At 42.5% G+C, this 15,354-nt stretch overlaps 1 protein-coding gene and 1 pseudogene across 1 annotated transcript; both read right to left on the reverse strand.

The window, feature by feature from the left end:
* The window catches only part of LOC109224370, a 20,827-nt pseudogene extending 11,838 nt beyond the window's left edge, over positions 1-8,989 (reverse strand).
* LOC109224371 lies at positions 10,679-11,449 on the reverse strand. The gene is made up of 2 exons (XM_019388951.1): positions 11,136-11,449; positions 10,679-11,045 (listed from the first exon to the last, which is right to left on the reverse strand). Exons 1-2 carry the CDS (start codon positions 11,447-11,449, stop codon positions 10,679-10,681), a joined length of 681 nt encoding a protein of 226 aa, XP_019244496.1.

Here is a 15,354-nt window from a genome sequence, read left to right on the forward strand (position 1 = left end):
ATTCTAACTCCACAGCTCCAAAAGGGGATACATTTACCACCTTGAACGGACCGGACCATTTCGATTTGAGCTTGCCCGAAACAATTTGATCCTTGAGTTGAAGAGCAAAACTAAGTCACCCGAATTGAACTCCCTTTTAACGATCTTTTTGTCGTGGACGAACATCATCCTTTCTTTGTACATAGTTGCACTTTCATATGCATGGGAACGAAATTCCTCTATTTCATTGAGTTGTGTTAACCTCAAATTTGCAGCTTCAGCCCAGTCCAAGTTCAACCTTTTTAAAGCCCACATGGCCTTGTGCTCCAGTTCTACGGGTAGATGATAAGCCTTGCCGAAGACTAACCAATAAGGAGAAGTGCCAATACGTGTTTTGTACGCCGTGCGGTATGCCCACAATGCGTCATCTAGCTTTATTGACCAGTCGGTCCTGTTTGCATTAACAGTCTTTGCTAGAATATTCTTGATCTCCTGGTTGGAAACATCAACTTGGCCACTTGATTGGGGATGATAAGGTGTGCCCACCTTATGATTGATGCCATATTTCTCTAATAGCCCCGTGAAAGCCTTGTTACAAAAGTGAGACCCACCATCACTAAGAATGGCTCTAGGAGTGCCAAACCGCGTGAATATGTTTTTCTTTAACAACGTGGTCACACTCCTTGCCTCATTGTTTGGTAAGGCAATTGCTTCAACCCATTTGGACACATAGTCCACAGCTACCAAGAGGTATTTCATTCCTCAAGAACTTACAAATGGGCCCATAAAATTAATTCCCCACACATCAAAGATCTCTATCTCCATCACAAAGTGCATTGGCATTTCATGCCTCTTAGAGATTGACCCTTGCCTTTGACATTGGTTGCAAGCTTTGACCATTTGATTGGCATCATGATAAATCGACGGCCAATAATAACCACATTCAAGAACTTTTGGCGCCGTTTGATTTCCTCCATGGTGACCCCCGGCGGGTGAGTCATGGCATGCCTTTAGAATTGGCATAATCTCCTCCTCTGGAACACACCTTCTGATGATGTTACCAGCACAAACTCGGAATAAGAATGGTTCTTCCCAATAGTATTGTTGACAATCTCTGAAAAACTTCTTCTTTTGATAAGTTTCCAATACATCCGGAATAAGGTCGCTAACCAAGTAGTTAGCAATATCGGTGTACCAAGGAGAGAAAGTGTTAGATAATGCCAATATGTGTTCATCCGGGAAAGCATCGTTGATTTCAAGATCTTCCTTTGGTCTCCCTGCCTCTTCAAGCCTTGATAATGATCCGCCACTTTATTTTCCGTTCCTTTTTTATTTTGACTTCGAAGTCAAATTCTTGCAACAACAGGACCCACCAAATCAACTTAGGCTTTGCATCTTTCTTTGCCATGAGATAGCGAAGAGCAGCATGGTCTGTGTACACTATCACCTTGGATCCAAACAAATAAGCCCGGAATTTCTCAAAGGCATAGACAATAGAAAGAAGTTCTTGCTCAGTCACCGTATAGTTCATTTGTGCGCCATTGAGTGTCTTGCTTGCATAATAGACCAGGTGGAGAACCTTGTCATGACGTTGGCCAAACACTGCCCCAATAGCTACACCACTGGCGTCACACATGAGTTCGAATTGAAGGGACCAATAGGGTGTGACAATAATAGGTGCCGTTGTGAGCTTTTGTTTCAATTCCTCAAAGGCTTTGAGGCACTTCTCGTCAAGCACAAATTAAGCATCTTTCTCAAGGAGTTTGCACATGGGATTTGCACTTTTGGAAAAATCCTTGATGAAACGCCTATAGAATCCGGCATGCCCCAAGAAACTTCAGACACCTTTAACTGAAGTGGGTGGAGGAAGCTTGGAAATGATATCGATCTTTGCCCGGTAAACTTCTATGCCATGTTTGGAAATTTTGCGGCCAAAAACAATGCCCTCGTCCACCATGAAGTGGCATTTTTCCCAATTTAGCACGAGGTTCGTTTCTTCACACCTCTTAAGCACTTCTCTAAGGTTGTCTAGACAATGCTCAAAAGAATCACCCACGACCGAGAAGTCGTCCATGAATACCTCTAAGAAATCCTCCACCATATCGGAGAATATTGACATCATACACCTTTGGAAAGTGGTCGGAGCGTTGCATAACCCAAATGGCATCCGGCTAAATGCAAACGTCCCATATGGACAAGTGAATGTTGTCTTTTCCTGATCTTCCAATGCAATGTTGATTTGATTGTAGCCGGAGTATCCATCCAAGAAGCAATAGAATGATCTTCCCGCTAGTCGATCAAGCATTTGATCAATAAAAGGCATAGGGAAATGGTCCTTGCGCGTAGCACTGTTTAGCTTCCGGTAATCCATACACACCATCCATCCGATCACCGTTCTTGTTGGGATGAGCTCATTCTTCTCATTTTCAATCAAGGTCATGCCTCCCTTNAGTGTACTTGCATTCGACTTCAAGAACTCAACTTCTGTCCAACCTCATAATTCATGTGCCCTCACTAGAAAGAAAGTCCCAAACTCACAATATTTACAATGACTACAAAAGGGACGGATTCACAAAGACACTCACTCTCAAAAAGAGTTTCAAGTGTTACAACATGCCATGCCATAGGCTTGCCCTTATTTTAATTCATCACTTTATTCTAAGAACGCTCGGTTGGAGATCCCATAAGGACTTTTTAAGCTTGTAATGTAGGCTTAGGGAAGGGTTGGATGAACATTTGGGTACAAGTGACTACACCCACCTTGAACACTACTCACATTTTTCTTTCTTGTTTCTCTTTGCTTCTTTTCAAACCACATAGCCCTCATTAGCCCCTAATTTCCAACATTGACCCACCTTAAATACCTCTCTTATTTTCTTCAAGGCTCCATATTTATATATATACATACATCTCTTTTTCTTTTCTTTTTCTTCTTTTTTCTTGTATTATTTTTTTTTAATTTTTTTTTTCTTTTGGAGCTTGAATAGTTTCATATGAATACCTTGAGGTACACTTGCCTACTCTCACTATACAACCTTGCCAATTTCTAGCTTGACACCACACCCCCAACTTAGGCTTTTAGCCTCATTCTCGATGTTCAAGGAGGGACGGGTTCAAAAGAGGGGATTATTCTACAAAAGGGGAAAGGTTTGTAATGAGGTGGACAAGGAAAAGGTTAAAGGCTCAAATGGGGTAGTGATAATATCTATACAATGGGTAGCTTGAAAGGCTAACTGGTTTTCCAATATTACAAAGACTGCCTAAGGTCATTTCTCCAACCAAATGTAATTATCATTAGCATCAAAAGACCAACCGGGCAAGTTCTAGATGGCAGAAGTAAACACAAGAATTATTTATACAAAGACTCACACACATGGCACACGAACTGTTTGATTCAACATAGTTTTAGCCCTCGAGTCAACACTTGGCAACTCGAAGCTTTCATCATATTTACATGTATGACTCTAAGTAAACATAGAGTCAAAGAGCGAGCCTCAATTTCACACAATTAATTTCACAATTTTTTTTATTTTTTTATTTTTTTTATTTTATATTAATGGAAGGGTATAGGTTATTTACAGGCATACATGCTTGAAACTAGACAATTACACCAAACCAGTCAAAATGTTTCATCCTACTGCCCTGGTTCTACTATTACACCCTTGGAAAAGAACCCGGCGAAGAAAAACCAAGGGGAATTCATTGCTAATTATTAAAGATGAACATGCATCTACAATCTACTTGTTTTTTGTTTTTTTTTTTTATATATACAAAGATAACATATGTACAAAAACAACAAAAGTATATACAAAAGAAAAGATAACATATGTACAAAAACGACACAAGTATATACAAATAAACATGTACAACAGTTCACAAAAAGTTTGTACAAGGGCTATTCCACCCCCAACCGAAAATCATGCATTGTCCCCAAAGCATAAGAATGTAAAACAGAGTTTAGGGGCTCGCTGAGGGGCACTAAGCGCAATGGGAGTCGGAAGCCGGCTGAATGATGGTGGGGTCACCCTCTGATGCTGAAGCTAGGACCGATAAGATCTCCGCCTGAGGAGTGACCTCCATTGATGGAGGAGGGATCTCCAACTGGCCCGACACTAGAGCTGGGGCCTGTGAGCTGCTAGCCTCGCCCGCTGATGGCTGAGTGGTCGAAGGATTTACTTGGACGACCATGTCTGCTAGCGGATGTTCTATTGCCTTCTGAACATCTGCTTGCTCCTCCTCCGCGACTGTAGGGGCAGCAATCTGCTCGCCTTTCTCCTGAGGACCCGCATCCTCCTCGGACCATGACTCCTCATCAGTCTCTCCCTCATCTGTTTCCCCACCTTCGGACTCTGCAGAGTATCCGGAATCATCCTCAGAAGGGATGTCAATGTGCGCATGGGAAGCTGTAGTCTGGGAAGCCCCGACAGCCTGTGGTGCAGGAGCTGTCATCAAGGTGGAGAAGTCAAGATCTAATCCAGCCACGGCCGTGCCCGCTCCCTGCTCACCTTCCTTGGGCATAAGAGAGGATAGATCAAACTCAAGAGCCTGCATCTTGTGGAGTTCAGTCTTCATTGTGGCCACATCATCATGGAGCTTTGGCAGGTCGCTAACCTCACTCCGCTCTATCTTTTCAATCCGCACCTCAAGCTGCTTCAAGCGATCCCCATGAGATGTTTGTTGCTATTGGAAAGTCGTCACTGAGGACTGGATGAGAGTCAATGCTTGCATGATGAGGGTGGGAAGGTTCTTCAGAAGCTGGTCTACCTTAGCATTTGCATGCTGAGCTAGGAGACCGAGCCTCGAAACAGCTGGCAGTGTGGCAGGAGGCTGAGCAATGGTGGCGTGAGAGGTGGGCTGTGGAGTGGAAGTGGAAGCCAGTGTGGCATGAGTAGTAACAGGCATCTGGGAGTTTGGAATTTCTGTATCAGCAGCACTCTGGGTCTGAACCTCTAGGGGAGCAACAACTACCTGTGGCACGTGATATCAATATCCTTCCGCGCTTTCCCCATCTTGTCATTGTGTGGCATTGAAGGGACCTCCACATCCATGCAGAGGGTTGTGATCAAGCATGGGAATGGCAGTGACATGGCTATCTGGTTGGCTCGGACCCCTATCTCTCGGGATATAATGTCACCTACATCAATTTTTATCTCGGTCATAATGCAGGCAATTTTTATCTCGGTCATAATGCAGGCAATATCCTTCCGCGCTTTCCCCATGCTTATATCAGTTTCATTCCGGGACGATATCAAGCGAGAGGTGATAAAGTTGAGCTAGAATCTACCCTCTCGTGTGAGATCTTCCTTGTATATTGTATGCAGGGGGTTGATCCAAGCGGGGTCCCCATGGCTGTTGGTCCATTTGGCATCATACTCCGCTGTGCCCGGCTCCCAATTGGGAAAGTACAACTCATTGATAGTGGCATTGTCACAAATCACCTGCTTCCCCCCAACCAAGACAGTGTCACAGAATATTTTGTTGCGCTTGTGATGAGGTGTTCTGGAGGCTCCATAAGAGGCGTAAAATTCACGCACTAATGTTTCATTATAATCCTCAGGCAGCTCAGTGAAACACTCCTAATTTCTAGTCTTGATGTTCTCCAGTATGTGAGGGTATTGCTCTTGTAGCCCGTTCAGACTCAGTTGTTTCTCGTCAAGGATTTTTCGCTTCATGAGCCCCACTCTATACAGCTCCCTAGAGCCTTCAACCCCAAATCTTAGTTGGAAATCATCTCCTCTTTTTCTTCTTGCCTCAGCTTGTAGGTCAACTGATGGCAAGGTCTCCTTCTCATTAGACTGGGAGGGATGCACAAAAATAGGTCGAGATGTTTCAGGTCGTGCACGCTTGGCTTGTTCTGCTTGACCACTGGTGGAAGCCCTTTTCTTGGAAGATAGATGTTTCTTGGGAGCCATATCTGCAGAGGAATGAAATGTGAGCAACATAGCAGATATCAGGAGATAAAATACAAAGAAATTCAAGTATGCGACAGGTTATGCGATCGCATAACCACTATGCGAACCACAAACCTGTCGCAAAACTTTTATCTGCTGAAAGGAGCCAGTTATGCGATGGGTTATGCGATCGCATATCCATTACGCGGTTCGCATAACCATCGCAAAACTAGAGGCTTAGAAAGTACATCACACTATGCGATCGCAAAATCCACCGCAAAGATGGATTTGCGATCGTAGATCAGCCGCAAACAACATGTTACAAAAGCCATAAAACCGTTTCAGTATGCGGTGGCTTTGCGGTCCGCATATCACTTATGCGATCGCAAAGCCTCCGCATTTTGTCATCTTCCCCAAGTGACCTAGGGTTTCTATGCGACAGAAATGCGGACCGCAAATCAACTATGCGATCCGCAAAAGTCTCCGTCCTCAACAATTCGAACTCTACCCTCTACAATGGCTAATCCAATTTCACTACCCAACACCCTAAGCCTAACCAATCATCCAAACCCCCCTCCCCTTACGAGCAGATACCTAAATACAAGAGGAAAAAGGAACAAAACTAAAGGAAACAAAAACATGAAAAACACAACAAAATGTAAACTAAACTTTACATGGATGAAATCTGGAAAGAGGAACATACCAGGAACGGAGAATTTAGAACCCTTGGAAGATGAATGCACAAAGTTGGATCGATGTGTACTCTGTTCACTAGCCGTTTTGCTTTCTCCTTTTCTTTTTGTTTCGTTTTCGTTTTGTTTTGTTTTGTTTTGTTTTTTTTGTTTAAGAGGGAAATGTGAGTGCTGGTGTGTGCTTAGGTGCAAAGGGGTAGGGGGTACCTACCTGCGAAGTATGCAGTGGATAAGTCACCACATAACACCTTATGAGATCGCATGAGTGTTATGCGGTGGTTTCAACTGGAGTTGTTCATTGGCACATTGCGATGCACTTGTGCGATCGCATAACAGAAATACAGTCCGCAAAGTGCACATCTCCACCGCATTTTTATCATCCAAATTAGCTGAACCTATTGTCCAGGTCTACGACCACAATGCGGTCCGCACAGTGAAATGCGACCGCATATGTGTAGCAGACTTTCCATGGTGACTTCTCTTCCCTTTCACACGCAATTTTACCCTGTGTTATGATCTTTTGAATCACTTGCACTCTAGCACACACTTTAAATTGCTCGATTAAATCTATCTAACAAAAGTTAAAACTTAAAGGACAAAAGGGGTGTTACCACACATGGGTTGCCTCCCATGAAGCGCTTGATTTGACGTCGCGGCACGACGAAGTTGACCTTTCTTTGGGTTCACTCATTGGTCGGGCACGGACCATCTTTGAGAGCCAACTGTTCCACCAAATGTTTTTCTCCATCTGTGCCCAAGTAGTGCTTGACTCACTGGCCATTTACTTTGAAGGTTCGGAGCCCATCCTCCGATTCTAATTCCACAGCTCCAAAAGGGGATACATTTACCACCTTGAATGGACCGGACCATTTTGATTTGAGCTTGCCGGAAACAATTTGAGCCTTGAGTTAAAGAGCAAAACCAAGTCACCCGACTTGAACTCCCTTTTCAAGATCTTTTTGTCGTGGACGAACTTCATCCTTTCTTTGTACATAGCAGCACTTTAATATGCATGGAAACGGAATTCCTCCAGTTCATTGAGTTGTGTTAACCTCAAATTTGCAGCTTCATCCCAGTCCAAGTTCAACCTTTTTAAAGCCCACATGGCTTTGTGCTCCAATTCTACGGGTAGATGACAAGCCTTGCGGAAGACTAACCGATAAGGAGAAGTGCCAGAAGGTGTTTTGTACGCCGTGCGGTATGCCCACAATGCGTCATCTAGCTTCCTTGACCAGTCGGTCCTGTTTGCATTAACAGTCTTTGTTAGAATATTCTTGATCTCCCGATTGGAAACTTCAACTTGGCCACTTGATTGGGGATGATAAGGTGTGGCCACCTTATGCTTGACGCCATATTTCTCTAGTAGCCCTGTGAAAGCCTTGTTACAGAAGTGAGACCCACCATCACTAAGAATGGCTCTAGGAGTGCCAAACCACGTGAATATGTTTTTCTTTAAGAACGTAGTCACACTATTTGCCTCATTGTTTGGTAAGGCAATTGCTTCAACCCATTTAGACACATAGTCCACAGCTACCAAGATGTATTTCATACCACATGAGCTTACAAAGGGGCCCATAAAATCAATTCCCCACACATCGAAGATCTCTATCTCCATCACAAAGTGCATTGGCATTTCATGCCTCTTGGAGATTGACCCTTGCCTTTGACAATGGTCTCATGCCTTGACCATTTGATTAGCATCATGATAAATCGACGGCCAATAATAACCACATTAGAGCACCTTTGCCGCCATTCGATTGCCCCCATGGTGACCCCCGACCGGTGAGTCGTGGCATGCCTTTAGAATTGGCATAATTTCCTCTTCTGGAACACACATTCTGATGATGTTATTAGCACAAACACGGAACAAGAATGGTTCTTCCCAATAGTATTGCCGACAATCTCTCAAAAACTTCTTCTTCTAATAAGTTTCCAATCCATCCGGAATAAGGTCGTTAACCAAGTAGTTAGCAATATCGGCGTACCAAGGGCAAAAGTGTTAGAAAATGCCAATATGTGTTCATCCGGGAAAGCATCGTTGATTTCAAGATCTTCCTTTGGTCTCCCTGCCTCTTCAAGCCTTGATAAATGATCCGCCACTTGATTTTTCGTCCATTTTCGATCTTTCACTTCGAAGTCAAATTCTTGCAACAACAGGACCCACCGAATCAACCTAGGCTTTGCATCTTTCTTTGCCATGAGATAGCGAAGAGCAGCATGGTCTGTGTACACTATCACCTTGGATCCCAACAAATAAGCCCGAAATTTCTCAAAGGCATAGACAATGGCAAGAAGTTCTTGCTCAGTCACCGTGTAGTTCATCTGCGCACCATTGAGTGTCTTGCTTGCATAATAGACCGGGTGGAGAACCATGTTATGACGTTGGCCAAGCACTGCCCCAATAGCTACACCACTGGCGTCACACATGAGTTCGAATGGAAGAGACCAATCGAGTTTAACAATAATAGGTGTCGCGGTGAGCTTTTGTTTCAATTCCTCAAAGGCTTTGAGTCACTTCTCGTCGAACACAAATTTTGCATCTTTCTCAAGGAGTTTGCACATGGGATTTGCAATTTTGGAAAAATCCTTGATGAAACGCCTATAGAATCCGGCATGCCCCAAGAAACTTCGGACACCTTTAACTGAAGTAGGTGGAGGAAGCTTGGAAATGATCTCGATCTTTGCCCGGTCAACTTCTATGCCATGTTTGGAAATTTTGTGGCCCAAAACAATGCCCTCGTCCACCATGAAGTGGCATTTTTCCCAATTTAGCACAAGGTTCGTTTCTTCACATCTCTTAAGCACTTGTCTAAGATTGTCTAGACAATGCTCAAAAGAATTACCTACGATCAAGAAATCGTCCATGAATACCTCTAAGAAATCCTCCACCATATCGGAGAATAATGACATCATACACCTTTGAAAAGTGGCCAGAGCGTTGCATAGCCCAAATGGCATCCGGCTAAATGCAAACGTCCCATATGGACAAGTGAATGTTGTCTTTTCCTGATCTTCCAATGCAATGTTGATTTGATTGTAGCCGGAGTAACCATCCAAGAAGCAATAGAATGACCTTCCCGCTAGCTGATCAAGCATTTGATCAATAAAAAGCATAGGGAGATGGTCCTTGCACGTAGCACTGTTTAGCTTCCGTAAATCCATACATACCCTCCATCCGGTCACCGTTCTTGTTGGAATGAGCTCGTTCTCCTCATTTTCAATCACGGTCATGCCTCCCCTTTTTGGCACACATTGCACCGGGTTCACCCAAGAACTATCGGCAATAGGGTAGACTACCCCGACATCCAACCACTTGATGATTTCTTTCTTTACCACTTCTTGCATTGAAGGGTTTAACCTTCGTTGATGCTCCACACTTGGTTTACTCTCATTCTCCAATTGGATCTTGTGTTCGCAAATTCCGGCGGGAATCCCCCGGATATCCGCAATTGTCCATCCAATAGCTTGCCTATGCTCCGTTAAGACAATCAACAATTGCTCTACCTGCACATCATTCAACAAAGAAGAGACAATTACCGGTAAAGTATCATTTGAGCCAAGAAATTTATACCTCAAGTGCGGTGGAAGTGGTTTGAGCTCTAGTTGTGGTGGCTCAATGATTGAAGGCTTTGCGGGAGGAGTGGCTCTATTCTCCAAGTCGAGAGAGAGCTTCTTCGGAGCATAGGTGTAGGACCCAAGCCCTTCCAATGCATTGACTGATTCCATATACCCCTCCATATCTTCACCATCAAAGTTTACCAAAATAGCCGCCAACGCCTCACCGAGGCATTGTTCTTCCATCTTCATTTCAACCGCATCTTCCACTTCATCAACAACATCAATCACCAAGATGCTTTCATATGCATGTGGTAGTTTCATACCCTTGATTGCTTGGAATGTAAAATCTTCATCATTCACACAGAATTTGATCTCATTCCGTTCCGAATCCATTAGTGCTCTTCCTGTGGCAAGGAATGGTCTCCCCAAGATGATAGGGATCTCTTTGTCAACTGCACAATCAAGGATTACGAAATCGGCGGGTAGATGGAACTCTCCCACTTTCACAAGCACATCATCAACAATTCCCACCGGTCTCTTTATAGAACGATCGGCCATTTACAACCTCATACTTGTAGGCCTCGGCATACCTAATCCCGCTTGCTTGTAAATAGCAAGAGGCATTAAGTTAATGCTAGCCCCATTGTCACAAAGAGCTCTTGCAAAATCACGTGCCCCAATAGTACATGGAATGGTGAAAGCTCCCGGGTCTTCTTTCTTTTTAACGGTGGATGTTGCAATGATGGAACTAACCCGGTGAGTCACATTCACCACTTCATTCTTGGTGGTTCTCTTCTTGGTAATCAAATCTTTCAAATATTTAGCAAAACCCGACATCTCTTGAAATGCTTCTACAAATGGAATATTCACCGATAACTGCTTGAGAATGTCATAGAATTTTTCGAGTTTGCTATCATCAACCTTCCTCGCAAGTCTTTGAGGAAAAGGAGGAGGAGGTCTAGGAATAGGTGGTAGAGCTTTTGGTGTCTCTTTTACCTTTTCCTTTACCTCTTACCGATTCACTTCTTGAACTTTCAACTCTTCCGGAACCTTTTCAACTTCAACAACCCTTGGCTCTTCAACCTCAACCTCTTGCTCGGACTCTTCTACTTCAACCACTTGTTCACTCTCTCCTTGTAGTTCCTTCCCACTCCGAGTAGTAATTGCCATGATGTGAGAAGTTGGAGCACTTCCACTACCCGTTGGGTTCGCAATTGTGTCACTAGGAAGTGTTCCCTTTTGCTTTGGATTTTGTTCCCTAGAAAGGTCTCTCATTTGCATCTCCAATTTTTGAATGGATGCGGTATGAGAACCCACAAGCTCGGTCATATTCCTAATAGAAGTGTCGGACCTCTCTTGATTTTGCAATACACGTTCAAGCATGCTTTCCAACTTGGAATCACTTGAGGACCCTTGATTTGGATATTGACCCTTTGGTGGAACATAAGGGTTGCAACTCCGATTTGAGAAGTTGTTGTTGTTGTTATTCCAATTTCCTTGATTTGAGCTACCTTGGTCATTTCGCCACTGTTGGTTGCCTTGCCCTTGCGGGTTAGGCCTCCATTGATTTTATTGTCCTTGACCTTGGTATTGTTGCCTTTGATATCCTCCTTGAGAGTTGTTGACATAGTTTGCTTCCTCAAAGTCTTCATTTGATATAGGTTGCACATCCTCCACCACATTTACCTTCTTCGTTTGGCTTTCAGTGAACATCTTTGTCAACACATTGACGTTGGTGGCAAGCCCTGCGATTACTTGATCTCTCTCTTGATTCTCCTTAATCAGGTTGGTCAAGGAGGGAGAACCATATGCAATTCCACCTGTGGTGTCCTCGGAGTGCCAAGCTTGATTATGTTGTGCCATTTTCTCAAGCATTTGTGTGATCCTTGCGAATGTCTTGTCCATAAAAGATCCATCAGCTGCATTCTTGGCTATAGATTGGTTCATAGCATCTAAACCCATGTAGAATTTCTCCAACAAGATAGAGTCCGGAAAACCATGATTGGGTGACCTCACCAAGTATAACTTGAATAGATCCCATGCTTCATGTAGATGTTCTCCCGGTAGTTGCTTGAAGAAGAAAATTTTATCCCGAAGCTCATATTTCTTGCTTTCCGGGAACCATTTAGCTAAGAATTCTCGGACAAGTTCAGGGCAAGAATGAATGGAATTTGGTGGCAAATTTTGAAGCCACTTCCTTGCGTCCCCAGCTAGTGAGTACTTGAACATCCTCAACCTTAGGGCATCATCTGAGACGTTGTTCTGCTTATGCATAGCACATACACCCAAAAAGTTCCTAAGGTATTGTGTCGGATCATCATCAGTGGAATTCTTGAAAAACCCCTCCGCTTTGAGCATTAGGATTAGACTATGTTCCACTTTGAAAGTTGAAGCACCAACAACCGGAGGTAAAATAGCATTTGTATCCTCAATGTACTTATCTATGTCCGCAAAAGGATTTTCATCCATTTCTTCCTCATATTCGGCCATGTCTTCCTATCAACACCAAGCAAAACAAGCAAAGTGTGATGGAATAGAATAAGACGTAAAGTAAAGCACACACTAATTAGTAATTTCTCAACCGTATTCCCCGACAACGGCGCCAAAATTTGATACGCTCAAATTACACTTTAATTAAATAGTGTAAGGCAGTCGGGGTCAAATATAATAACCCAACAAGGTTGGGGTCGAATCCCATAGGGAATAGGCGTGAAAAGGTTACTCGAGTAGTGTGCTACTTGACTTGGGTCGTAATTCTATTTCGTTAATTGTAACAAGAGTATGATATGATTGTGATTTAAAGAGAGAACTAATTGTAACGTTGAGAATGTAAATAATTTGATTAATGAAACCAAGATTGTGTCCCCGTCAATGGAATGTAATGCTATCGGTGTTAATATGATATATTTCTAATGGAAGGTCCTTTAGATATGAAAATAATTTCTAAATGACTACCCAATATTTTTCAATAGTCGGGTAGTATTTCCTCTTTATGATTTTTCCAAATATAAAAGAGTTGCAATTAAGAGTAATCAATTTATGCCAAATAAAATTCACTTATTCCTAAGCGATTCTATTAAACAAGGTTTAAAGCCTTGAGTCTTTGATATTTACTTCTACCAAACTCTAACCCACTTTTCCAAGTAAAGAAAGAGTTTAATGGCACTTGTTAATGTTTGCAACCACCAACAATAAATGAAGAATGAGAAGTAAATATATATCAATCAACCATTATATATATATTCAATGTTAAACACCCATTAACATAACACCCATTTAGGGTCCACACCTTAGTATTTAAAGCTAGCTACTCATGCTAAAATACAAAAAAATGAAGAATATTAAATGCCAATAAAGCTTACAAAGTGCAAGATTCTTCACTCCTAAAGCTTCCAAAAGAGGGGAATATTCAAAGGTTGGAATGTAGCTCAAAAACAAGACAAGATGCCCTCACAAAACCCCAATAAGTCTATTTATAGTGGGCCAAAACTCGAGACCAACTTCGGACAAAAATTCCCGTCCAGGTCAATTATGCGATCGCATATCTGTCGCATAACAGACATGCGGTCCGCATTCTCGTCAAAGCCATCATATCTTTGTTATGCGGTCCGCATTGTTGATTTGCGACCGCATAATGTCACCACATTTCTAGCTTCAGCAACTTCTACACGGAGTCTGCGATCCATTATGTGGCCCGCAAACCTGTTATGCGGTCGCATAATGGACCGCATTTCTTGCGCTTGAATTTGGCCAACAGACTGTTGTGCTTTGCGGTTCCTCTGAGCAATATGCGGTCCGCATGTTGGGTTTGCGATCTGCATCTTCAAATCTGCGATCGCATTTTGCCTTTTTCTTGTCCTTTTGCAGCTTTTTGATTTTATTTCCATGTTCTTGGGTCCTCAATCCTCATACACAGCAAAACATTAAAATTATATAAGTACAAAAGATAATTTTCATTTAAAACAATCTAAAATCCAAGCAATTGGTATTAAATGTGCCGAAATTCTCTGGCACATCAACACCCCCAACTTAAACTCTTGCTTGTCCTCAAGCAACTAAGACGACACTATCCTATTCTAGACACCGGCTAAACGATATGAAACAATAGTGACTGTGGACGCTGTTAGTTGTCAGTACTACAAGCATGTACTTTTGTTTATTTACCCTTCTTGAGCAATCATTGTTATTTACAAAGGAACTAATCAACTTGTGAAACTTTGAGCTTCGACCAATTTGACAAAATGTTACTCTCAGCTGAGTGCACTTGCATTCGACTTCAAAAACTCAATTTCTGTCCAACCTCACAATTCGTGTTCCCTCACTAGAAAGAAAGTCCCAAACTCACAATATTTACAATGACAACAAAAGGGACGGATTCACAAAGACACTCACTCTCAAAAAGAGATTCAAGTGTTAAAACTTGCCATGCCATAGGCCTGCCCTTATTTTAATTCATCGCTTTTTCTAAGAACGTTCGGTTGGAGATCCCATAAGGACTTTTTAATCTTGTAATGTAGGTTTAGGGAAGGGTCGGATAAACATTTGGGTACAAGTGACCACACCCTCCTTTAACACTACTCATATTCTTCTTTCTTGTTTTTGCTTCTTTTCAAACCACATAGCCCTCATTAGCCCCTAATTTCCAACATTGAACCACCTTAAATACCTCTCTAATTTTCTTCTTCAAGGCTCCATATTTATATATATACATACATCTCTTTTTATTTTCTTTTTCTTCTTTTCTCTTGTATATTATTTTTTTCTTTTGGAGCTTGAATAGTTTCATATGAATATCTTGAGGTATACTTTCCTACACTCACTGTACAACCTTGCCAATTTCCCGCTTGACACCACACCCCCAACTTAGGCTTTTAGCCTCATTCTCAATGTTCAAGGAGGGACGGGCTCAAAAAGAGGGAATTATTTTACAAAAGGGGAAAGGTTTGTAATGAGGTGGCCAAAGAAAAGGTTAAAGGCTCAAATGGGGTAACTAGTGATAATATCTATACAATGGGTAGCTTGAAAGGCTAACTGGTTTCCAATATCACAAAGACTGGCTAAGGTCATTTCTCCAACCAAATATAATTATCATTAGCATCGAAAGACCAACCGGGCAAGTTCTAGAAGGCAGAAGTAGACACAAGAATTATTTATACAAAGACTCACACACATGGCACATGAACTGTTTAACTCAACATGGTTTTAGCCCTCGAGTCAACACTTGGCAACTCAAA

Source organism: Nicotiana attenuata, chromosome 3, assembly GCF_001879085.1.
Source record: "Nicotiana attenuata strain UT chromosome 3, NIATTr2, whole genome shotgun sequence".
Taxonomy (NCBI): Eukaryota; Viridiplantae; Streptophyta; class Magnoliopsida; order Solanales; family Solanaceae; genus Nicotiana; species Nicotiana attenuata.

What these genes read in the sequence shown, in the direction of transcription:
- LOC109224371 (XM_019388951.1), bottom strand. Translation starts at nt 11,449, where the DNA reads ATGACCGAGCTTGTGGGTTCTCATACCGCATCCATTCAAAAATTGGAG. An exon ending in AAAGTTCAAGAAGTGAATCG is followed by an intron (nt 11,046 to 11,135) that starts GTAAGAGGTAAA and finishes AAGACTTGCGAG; the next exon opens with GAAGGTTGATGATAGCAAAC.